This window comes from Cyprinodon variegatus, unplaced genomic scaffold (assembly GCF_000732505.1).
Source record: "Cyprinodon variegatus isolate N-32 unplaced genomic scaffold, C_variegatus-1.0 Scaffold238, whole genome shotgun sequence".
Classification (NCBI taxonomy): Eukaryota; Metazoa; Chordata; class Actinopteri; order Cyprinodontiformes; family Cyprinodontidae; genus Cyprinodon; species Cyprinodon variegatus.
This window is the reverse complement of record NW_015150691.1, coordinates 115,571-127,149: the sequence shown is the minus strand read 5'-3', so window position 1 is coordinate 127,149 and position 11,579 is coordinate 115,571. Positions and strand designations below refer to the sequence as shown.

Here is an 11,579-nt window from a genome sequence, read left to right as displayed (position 1 = left end):
TAATCATCAGATAATGTTTATCAGACAAACAGCACCTTAGACACTCTGGAAAAGGTGCAAATGTCAACACCTCAGTTATGAGGAAAAATAATATTTGTTCACTTTAAAATGCTGACCTTTATGGATGACTGGTAATATTTTTAACCCATTAAAATAAATCTAAAATAGAGTTAGGTGTGTAACAGAGGCAGCTCTAACATGGAAGGAGGTACTGAAGAGAAAAATCAAAAATTGTGTTATAAGGTCCAAAAATAGCATGTGTGGTGGAAAACGAACATGGTCAGTCACCCTGAAAAAACTGTCTCTGTTGTCAATATAATAGTAGTGGCAGCATAAAGCTGTAGGTTTTATGTTTTTTTTTTTCAGTAGAAAAAAAACAAAGTTTTGATAAAACTGAATACAATCATATACATAAACATGTTAAAGGTTAAAAAGAATTTCAACTAACAGGAAGACCAATGCTGCACCAACTAACTCACAACTGACATTGGTGCAGAATTTTCTAAAAACAGAAGGAGCAATACAGTAGAAGATAAAAAGATCTGCTATTAGTAAAAAAAAAAAAAAAGAAAGAAAATGAAAATATTGTATAACATTCCTTCCACTTTACTGTACTCTGTGCTGCCCTGACACATTTTTTAATGTCAATTCTTACCTTTTTGTGATGAGTGTGTGTGAAAGGCAAGATGGAGCAAATACCGCACTGAACCAAAAGAAAAGAACAATGAAAAGAACATTGATATTCACTAAATGTTAAAAGTAAATCTTGTGTTAAGCAATTAAAGCTGTAAACAGGAGAGTGCCGTTTGCAAAACCTACCTCACATCTCTCAGGGAGTTTTTAATCTCCACGCCCAGATTCTGGATGTACTGCCACTGCTCCTCAGACAGACTCTGACCTCCCATGTAGATATTTTCCACTCTCAGCTGCTCCTCGTCAAACAGCCACTGCACGATGAAGAGGGCAGCTATGGAGAAAGCAAAATTAAACAAAAAAATGTTTTTTAATAATCTAATCAGGATGCTGCATTCTAACTACAAAAAATAATTAAGAGCTGAACTTTTTCCCTCATATATTTCCCTTTTGGAAATGGAGGACGGATGCAGGATATTTAATCAAAGGGGGCACATGTACATGACTTGTAACCTGTTAACTGGGCGAAGCAAAATTATCAAAAATTATTTGGAAATGCTCGAAAAAGCATCAGTTCCATGCTGTTCTTTAATCCTTGGGAGGGTCTAGCATCCCCTATAAAACTGTTGTAATGGAGGCTGGTAGTCTTATTATCGCAGAATGAGGCTTAGTGGCACCACAAATGTCCTGCTGATGGGACTGGACAGTTAACAGTTTCATTAGTCTAAAATATCAATGTTGCTTACGTAACATTTGGAGTTGTACAGAATATTAAAATATGCACAAAGCACTGAATAGTTAGATGGGGACCAAAAATTGCCTGCTTTTAAATTTAACTGGCCTTGACCAAAACATTTTTTTAATAATAATACACAGGCAGGGAAAAAAATCTAGACTAACCTTCTTTTCTTTCATATCTTGATCTAGAAGTATATTATCTTAAAAAAAAAAAAAAAAGGAAAATCTAAGTAGAAGATGACCAAAAGATGTGTGAAATTATAAAAAGACATCATTTTTACAGCAACCTGTGAGACAGGAGATAACAAGAAGGCTAACAAATCTGCACTATAATGCACTTATTTATCATTTTGAGCTCTCAACTTGTGCGAAACACGTTACATTTGGAAACTTCAGAAGCTTTTTGGAAATCTCAGCATTAAGTTAAGGACATCAGGCTTACAGAGAAAAAGTGGTTTTCCCAGTAACTGGTGCTAACCGATGTAACTGCTAAGATATTCTCCTAAGAAACTTAAATGTCTCTGGTATCATTTTGTTTTAATAATACAATAACACAAAATCTCTGTTTTAAAATGAGTTCACTTCCATACATGTTAGATTCTGCTCTCTCTGCTCCTAATGTAAATAAAGTTTTTTTTAGTTATAGCTTTTAAAGAGAAATCAGAGAAAATAAAAATAATACAAACATTTCTAAGAATGAAGATAATTCATAACAGAAACCTGATGCTTTAATGGCAAATATGTAAGAATAAACTTTGGTTGCAAAAACATCAGGCTGCAAATAATGTGTTAAAGTGTAACTAAACTTCATGTAAAAGGAAAACTTCTCTCTCAGATAAATTATGAAAATTTGTCATTTTCATTTTTGTCAGAATGATTTAATCATCAACATACAAAACTATTTAGTATAACAAACACAGGGCCATTGCCCTAATTTGCGACTGGTATAACTGTTAATAAGGATGAGCTGGAGCCGCAAAGACATGATCTTAATTATCTAACCCTGTAATAATGAAACCTTGGATACCTTTTTCTGGTGCCTATTTTGATGTGAAACCTTTTATTCAGGGAAGTTTTTTTTAGAAAGTAGTATTTGCTAACAGGCCTGTATGGATGCTACAGTAACATTTAGGTATACGCCCATAACAGCACACTGATCTCTTTTCTTTTTAAGGAACAAAACAATTGTTTAAGCCATTTTATAGGGAAAATGTGTCCCATCCACTTACTGAGATAAAGCACTCACTAATCAACTGACTTTAATGCGCTGTGGTCAGAAAGTGTATTAACAGAGAAATATAAAGTTGTCAGAAAAGATTAAATACCTCTTAATCTAATATTTGTTGAGCAAATCAGTAGTGAATAATAGTGACTTTGGAATAGAGCCTTGCAGAACTTTACTTGTGATCCAGTTTTACACAGTTGCAGATAATATTATCTGCTTTTCAGTTAATTCATCTATATCACTGAAAAGCAGCAACAAAAAAGTGGATTTTAATTGGGGCTGGGCCATTAATTGCATTTGCAATCACAATAAAAAAAAAAAAAACATTTTTAAATTAGAGAGGCAACAGATGACCACTAAGGTGGTTTTGCCATGAGAAAGAAAGCCAAATCGTTCAGCCCTACTTTCGATGTATGTCATTTATAACTTTTAACAGTAGTCTCCATGCTCTACTTTGATTTAAAAACTGTCTGAAAAAGAGTCCATTCTATTAATAAACTGACTTTTCAACATGTTGTGTCAAATATGAATCATTAGCGTGATAATCAGTTCCTTCATTTTCACCAAGTTGATTAAGTAAAATTTCGTTTTTTTTAACAGCATCCATCAGGAACCGGCCAGCACTCACAAGTCAAAGTGGAGTAGAGTCTGTGACCAAAGAAGCATTGCCACTCCTCCCCTCTCTTGTAAAGCTGGCGGCACCTATCTGGAACCACCCCATTCCACAACCTGAAGACACAAGATACTTTTTTAAAATACTGTAGTAACGAGTGGAATGTGAATTTTAGTAACTGCGTCTGTCTATGGACGGTTACAGGCAGCCGGAAGTGTTTAGGGATTTACCTAAGTCCTATCTTGATAGCATCTTCAGGCGTGCAGGAAATCGTCTCGGGGCAGTTTGGGGAGCGTTGCTGCTTACTCTCCAGAAACCAGCCAGAATCCACCAGGCCTCGCACCTGCGCCTCGGTTCCTAGACGCTGCAACTGGCTGGCAACCCTCTCTATGTTGAGTAAAACACCTGTTGCACCAGCACTGCAAAGGAGCCAAGGAAGTTAGTCAGTAATCTGGCCTTGAGTTTGACAACCACTCACAGCGGCTCTCATTTTAGGACGTAGGGGTGATGTCCCAGCAACCATCCTGCTAACCAGGGAGGATTTTTTACCATCACAGGGCAAAGCCCCTTTAATAAACATTGAGTCACTGATCACAGATGACTATAAACATCTAGCCAAAATATTCCTACTCGTGCTTTAAGTTAGGAATGGAGAACATCTATGGGGCTGGTGTCCAAAAGCTGCAGTCATCAGCAGGACACAGACATTAAAACCCACTCACCTGGTGCCAGCTAGCACGACAACCTTGGCCTGCTTGATTCCTTTGGGGATGAGATCTTTGATGACCTCCCGGATAATAAGGGATCCCATGAAAGAGTACTCAGCTGTGGAAATATGTAGAAATGGCAAAGAGCAAACATTGTAACAACAACAAACAATCTTTATCCATCATAAAGCACACAATTCTGAGGAGACTTACTTGCATTCGTATTTGTTTCTTTGACTTTGTCTTTTCCCTGTCTTGTTCTTGGTGGGGGGGTTGCGGCGGGGCCAGTGCCGCTCCATACATCACTGGAACAGTATGGGATGAATCTGCAATATATGAGACCCATACAAATGAAGGCTTTACTTACACAACACCAACCACTTCCAGACTTTGATGTTCTTCTTGAATGTTTCTACATATTTATAGCTCTCTCAAAGGCTGAAAAAAACATGTTTTAGCATAAAACAAAAGCACTTGATAAGATTAAATCTTATCAAGAGAGGAGTAAGTATTTTAGACATGAAGAAAAACGGTTGTAAGCTATAGAAAGGGATAACTGAAATTGATAAGCACTGATAAAGCATTCCTTTGCCCTATCAGGGCAATTTTACATAATAAGGCTGTTTCTAACTGATGGTCTACATACATTTTCCTTAGTATCAAGCTATCACATAAAAACCATGTCATGATCAGCTCTCTTAAGCTCTTTTAAACCTTATTGTTTCAAAACATTCCAATGGAATAGGTATTTTTGAACCTCTGGACGTTCCGATGAGGACTGTTGCAGCAAAGAGTAAAGGACCAGCCACAGAGAACCCAGTTAGCTGGTAGATTTATTACATTTCAAGCAGTGAGCAGTCCTCTCAGTGAAAACAGCTCAGCTACAATAAACACTCACCACACACGACTCCACTGCTGAAGATTAAGTGTGTTAATAATTTGAACTTTATTGACTTCACATTGGAGAAATGTACCTCTGCATTTGACCCATCCCCTTGTGGGGGAGCAGTGGGCTGCCATCATGGAGCGCTGGGGGAGCAGTGTGGGGTTAAGGGTCTTCCTCAGAGACCCAGAGTGACAGTCTGTGGGAGTGGGGCTCAAACTCAGAGCCTCAGGATTCCAAGCTCTATGCCCTAACCACTAGGCCACCACTTTAATCTTTTTTCTTCCAAGTTTGCTGCCAACATTTTAATTTGCACAAGTCAATATGGAAATATAGTTTATTAGGATGAAGAAAAACTGTACTCTTCTGTTCTTACATTTACCATTGTTTAGGAGAGAAATTACATACCATCCTAAACACAGCTATGGTAACAGTGTTTTTGAGGTGGAGGGCATTAGGACCTGAGGCTGTTTTTCAGCACTTGTAAAGGCAGACCTCATAAATAAAGGATGATAGAAAAAAATTTGATAAATATGGGACACAAGGTAAATAATGAGCCCAAACATATGGCCGCGGAGAGTCTTAAATGATTTCAGGGAAAGGAAATAAACCATGAATGGGCAAACCAATTAAAGGATTTAAATTCATTTTAACTTTAATGGAAAAAAAAAAAACTTAAAATAGAATTTTATTAAAAGAGTCCACAGAAGCTAAAACATTTGTAGAGAGTTTGAATAAAAGAATGAGTCAAAATGACAACAAAGCAGATTATATGATTAGATTTCCTGTACAGAACATGTCCTGAAGTAATCATTACAAAAAACAGTTTTATACTAATTATCAATCGATGGCAAAAAGCATAGTATTTATGTATCATTTCCCTTCCTTACACATAAGTTGATTTATGGATTCATTTATTGTAAATATTACTTTACTAAGAAAAACATGCTCAAAATTTGAATTACTTGCTAAATAAAAAGTATTATGTTATTCATGTTTTGCCAGAGGGGGAAGAGAATAAAAAAATCAGTTAACAATAATTCTACAAACTATTGTAATTAGGTAGTGATCATTAAATGTATCATAAAACTACTATTTAGATATAAAGCAAAAATGTTTTATTGGTTTTGAACTTAAATAAGTTTTCATGTTTAGAGAATTTAAAAAGTCCAAGTTTTAAAATCTACTGCTGTTTTTTTCTTCCACCTCTTTTACCTTTGTTTTCATTAAGTGTGTGAGAATATTTAGATTAGGTGTTTTACTTGAGTGTATTTAAAAATGTTTCTCTTGTCAGGAAACTGAGACACTGATCCAAGTACTTACACAAGGTTTGCATTGTGCCAGTGTGGGTTTTCTTCTGCCAGAGATGACAATATCCCAGTCCCTGTAAAAATATCCCAATAGTAAATAAACCTCTTCCTTAAAAGAAAAAAAAAACAAAAAACATGTTGAGCATGCATGCCAAATTCTGGATAGATGACCAACCTCTTTTAGTTTGGGGCCACCCCGATGAGCTCATTAGTCGGGGGATATTTTGGTACCTGGAATCACAGGTCTCTTTGCTGTAGCAGCACCAGCCACCTAAAAATAAACAAGCCTAATATTAGAGCCAAAGATGTGAGGGGAACACCCTGCTTGGCTCATCAGGCCTCTGCCGGACATAAAAGCAACTCCAACCAGGTACATTTTTTTGTCATAAATATGTATCCATTCTTGTGTGTTAATGAAACATATTTAATAAATGCATTGGCTTAGATATTTCTGCAGGTTAAATGCTGTACTGTGGATCTCTGTTCATATCAACAAAGACTTTTCAGTCAGCTTAGATTGTTTCCACAGATTTCCTTTATCTTTGTTTGATTAAAAAGGTTGAAGCAACTAAAAAAGATGAAAAGCAGATGATGACATAAAAAGATGACATCGCTGTCAAAATTCCAAAGGGGTCACCATGCCAAAAGCATCTGACCTTAGGGGACCAATTTAACCAGTTTGTAAATACTAACCTTCCAGAAATAACAGCCATCTGCGGCTTCCTCTGTACTCCTTTAGGTAGAAACTAAATACAGAAAGGGAAATGATGAAGACAAAGCCGCGCCGACTACCTTGCAGCCACAAATACATATCTGTTGAAAATCCAAACTGTCTCACCCAGCTGCAGAACCATCGTTGCATGTCACCTGAGCATTCCTGAGGAACTGCAGCCTCATCTCATCTGTCTGTTGACCAGCTGCACGAGTTCCAACAGAGCTGTCCTGCCGGGTGTCAGCTGGTCTCCCAGAGCTTCTGCCACTGCCTTGAGAAGAATCAGCCGCTGGGGTGGACTGTGCAGCCCTACCTGCATGGGCCCCACCTCCTCTCTTTGTAGATCTCCCACTTGCTTTTGCATTACGGTTGTTCTGAGCCCAGATTCCCACCAGCAAAAGGAAGAAGGTCACATGTCCAAGTATCTTCATGTCTTAGAGAATATAGAGAAGAGAGGCATGCAAAGCAACAGATTAATCAAGCACATACTTATGCATGTACTTAATGTGACCCTTTTTGTTTGGAAAGCCGTAAATGCATTTACCTTTCAAAGTGTACCAGCTTTAAAGGTTGGCGAAGGGCTTCATGTGATGACTGCTGCTGAGGAAAGAATCAGAAAAGTCAGAATCAGATAAAGGCTCAGCTTTAGTTGACCAGGAAGGAGGTAAGGATGGCGTTCCTTGGCAAATTATCGATGAAGTCTGTGAATCAGTTATGAGCTTTATAGAGTCACCATTTGGACTACATCACCTCCCATTTTCTATTGAAGCTCTTGCCAAGCCCAATGATGCTGATGACACAGCCCAGTGGGGGAGGTACTGAACAGTCAGAAGAGAGGAAAATAGATAGCAAACATTTCTTTTTGCACACGCCCACGAAAGAGCATTTTAACAGCTGACCATTGCTTAGAAATTAGGCCTTCTTGCCACCTTCAGCAATTGTCAGATTTATTTTCTTCAAAGAACTAAATGTCTGCAGGGTGAAAATAAAAGCATGCCCTCTTTGCACAGTGTTTATCTCAGAGGTCACTGTAGCACACACCTTGAGCATTTAAAAGAACCGTATGGATCCTGCTTCCTAGATGGAAAATGGTTCTGACAGCATCAATGTTCTCATGTAGCTATTGTCTGATAATAACTGTTCATTAATCCTTAGTGCATTGATTCTCCAAATCACCTATTTCACTGTTAAACATTAATGCTGTAACTAATGGGGGAAAATCAAACATAACTATTCTAATAACAGAGTCAGTGGGGTGTAAAGGAAAGCTGTTCATCAAGGCTGTGGAAGAGTGGAAAAAATCTAAATCTAAATATGTCAATTTTCCTTAAAATAAGTGCATTTGTTCTTGAATTTAGGAGGTAAGTCAGAAACTTTGCCAATGGAACAAGACAATTTACATTTAAGATAAGAAAGAAACAATTGCATTGTGTTATTTCCAGTGCATTTTATCTAATTATCTTATTTTAAGAGTAAAAATGCTCATTCCATTGGCAGATCATCTTATTTACTCACTCAAATTAAGGGTAAATACACCTAATTTAAGAAATTTTTACTTATTTCTAGATTGTTTTTGCAGTAAAGATTTTCACGAGATAACAGGATGGCTGTATCTAACACAACAAAGTTTCTGTGTTATATCTTTAGGAACATTTGATTGACTTTACGGTTGAAGTAAGGATCAACTGGCAATAAACCCAGAATTTGCTTTTAGATAGGCTATCTAAGGTAACAGCTTATTTAATTTATTAAACACATCTTACAGTGTCAATACTGTAATCAGATTTTACCTCTGATCCTGAAAGAGATAACGATGAGTGCCAGCTGGGATTTATAAATGAAAATATATAATCTGCAAACTACCTTATAAAACTAATACTGAATTAACAAATTGCAGGCAAATCAAACTACTGTTAACACTATGTTGCACTTTAAATATGATCCACTAAGTTAGTAGAAAACAATCCTCACATATACCTCTAGCTATCTTAATTACTATGGATTACATTTGAAAGAGCAAACTTCTGATTTACAAGAGGGAAAAATCTTCTGATTGCTGAGAGCAAAGTGGATCTAAGACATTCAGGTTGAATAGCTTTGAACCTATAAGAGTGAAATATTCTGTTAGATAGGTATCTTTACCTGTAGCTTGTTGCTCGTCTGGGTCAGCGTCTGTGGACTCTTGGGATGGCTGGTACGTTTTGTTGGGTTCTGGTGATGAAAGTGACAGAGTACTTGAAAGTGATCTGCAACCTTGCCCCCTTTCAGATAGCTTTAGGGTGACGTACCATTGATGGCTAAAGGATCACAAGCTGTAGGGCTCTAAAATTCTCATCAATGAAATGCACACCATCCCATAGTGTCAATCATGGAAAATAATGATCGCCTAGAAGGCCAAAGGCTGCAGGGCAGTGCACATGAGCTGCATGGCTTGCAAATGCTGATAATGGGTGAGCTGGATGAATAAACCAGGGAAGCCAAAATAGAACTTTAGCAATTAATAAAAGCACAAATAGCCATATTGAAATCCTTGCGCCATATCTCTGCTAATTAAACTTAGTATTTCAAAGAATATAGCCTTAATAATGAAATAACTGAAGAGATAATAAAAACACTATAATTTGCCAGGATGTTGACAGTACCGGTATTTATTTCTCATTGTGGTATTTCATCTACTTTTAACTATAGCCAGAGAGAAACAAAGCTGATAAAAAAAATGTTAGTGAGTCTATACGCCTACGCGCAGTAAAAAATTTAGCCAAGGCCTATAGCAAATTTGATCTACTGAGCTGAAGAATCCTTCATTCCTTTAGTTGTCCTGAAGCATGCACACCACCATCTGTCTTCCCAGAAGTCAATGCAACAATCTGTTTAACAGATACCTGAAATAGCTGAAAACCGAAAGAAGTTGCCGTAAATCTATCATCATTTCTCAAGAATTTTGATACAGAGTGAAGGCATTAGCACTTTTTTTTTGTTTTGCTTTGAGATCGGAATGGGCAGAATGATATCATTGCTTTTCTAAAACCATGTTTCAGATCAATGGATTAAAGGGAATTTGTGTTCCTGCTCCTAATGAGTCATCTTCTGAAAGTGAGTCTCTCTTAACTTGATCAACAAAATATGTCTAGAATTTACTCAAAAAAAAAACAAAAAACCCTGATACACTTTGAGATTTGGTTCTCTTTTCCTCCTTAAATAAACAACCTTGTTTTTTTAAATCACCAGGCGTTTGTGAAAAATGTACTTACTGTGATGGGGCAGCAGCATGACCCCTTGTGTAACACAGAAGGCATTCTTTCTCCCCTTGTGTTGTTATTTTTCTCAGTTCGCCCCATCAAGGTCAGGGCTCCTAAAGCCCGGGTGGTCTGGGTACTTCTGTTCAGCATGTGTGTCATCGCCGGCCTCAGGAGCCGAGGGCTCTGCAATGAGCTGGAATATTTCTCGGTTGATAACTTCAAAGAACAACGAGCCGGGGACAGCAGTCATGTGCTGGATTCTAATGACCGCGCTGCAGCAGAGAAAGGTCATAACCTACAAGCACGTTTAAAATCCAAGGGTGCTTTTCTTTTAACACGAGAAACACTAGATTTAAAGATAATTAAAAACAAAGCCTCTCCTTATAATCCAACGACTGCTACAACATCGCACATCATCGTTTGTTTTATCATTTGTAGTTTGACAATCAGAGATAGAATCACATTAAATCTGTGTTAGCACCAGCAGTAGAGAGAACAACTTAGAAAACAGGGCTGTGATTAATAGGGGATCGGAGTGGCATCTTTAAGAGCCACACGAAAAGAAGCCTCGGCTGAGTGAAATGAGACCTGGGTTGAAAAACACCGCCGGAGCTAGACGTTCAATCAGTGAGCATAACAGACAGTCTTAGGAGCATCATCATGAGATGTTGGGCCGCAGCAGGAGGCGAGCAGCTGGTGTAGACGAAACCATCCATGAAACCAGGTGTTCAGAGGCCTACTGCAAACTGCCGATGCATCACAGTGATGAATGAACGAGAGGTTGACAATAGAGATTCGAGGTGTTGGATTCAGTGAGGTCCAGAGGAGATAAATGGCGATAAGAGTGTTTAGGGATCACTGTATTCTTCTGATCCCCTCACAGCTAACCATGCACTGTCCATCTTAATAGCATGCCACACACACCTCCTGTGAAGGATATATGTTCAACACTGAATTTTAGTGTTGCACTTGTAATCCCAGAGGTTCAGCAACACATGGATGACAGCAGGATAAAAGCTCGACTTGCTTAAGCTTCATATCTAGATATAATGCATGATATTGGGATTTTGGTCAATATCTGATATGCCGACATTGTAAAACACAACTGGATCATTGCAGATACTGATATTTTTTTCCCTAACCTGCTTACAGACACTGTGTAGTTTGCTCCCTCTGTTTGTCTATGGTCATAGCTGTTCGCTCATCTGTTATTGAAAAAATTGACAACATCGACACCACAGACATTCTTACTTCAGCATCTCTTCTGTGACAGTCCCATGCATCGGTTTGGTAAGTACAACCAGCTGGTACAGGGATAATCTTCACTTGTTTGTCCTAAAATCAACTAAGTAAGGATGAACAAGTAGTGGATTATAATGGTGGAATGGTCGCTATCAAATATTTCGTTTTACCAGCTCGTCACTAATATTGTGCATAAATAATACTTTGTTTGAAGCAGAGTACAATGAAATATTTGCTGTGCACCTACTTTTTCCACTATACATTTCCACTATATGTT

At 37.8% G+C, this 11,579-nt stretch overlaps 1 protein-coding gene across 1 annotated transcript; it reads right to left on the bottom strand.

Moving 5' to 3' along the window:
• Window positions 1-170: 170 nt before the first annotated feature.
• LOC107089087 (carboxylesterase notum2-like) lies at window positions 171-7,508 on the bottom strand. The gene is made up of 13 exons (XM_015381646.1): window positions 7,366-7,508; window positions 6,948-7,254; window positions 6,803-6,855; window positions 6,285-6,380; window positions 6,123-6,183; window positions 4,130-4,242; window positions 3,932-4,034; window positions 3,440-3,628; window positions 3,225-3,325; window positions 820-967; window positions 656-703; window positions 480-502; window positions 171-211 (listed from the first exon to the last, which is right to left on the bottom strand). The coding sequence occupies exons 2-13, from the start codon at window positions 7,250-7,252 to the stop codon at window positions 171-173; spliced, it is 1,281 nt and encodes a 426-aa protein (XP_015237132.1). The 5' UTR covers window positions 7,253-7,254; window positions 7,366-7,508.
• Window positions 7,509-11,579: the final 4,071 nt, after the last annotated feature.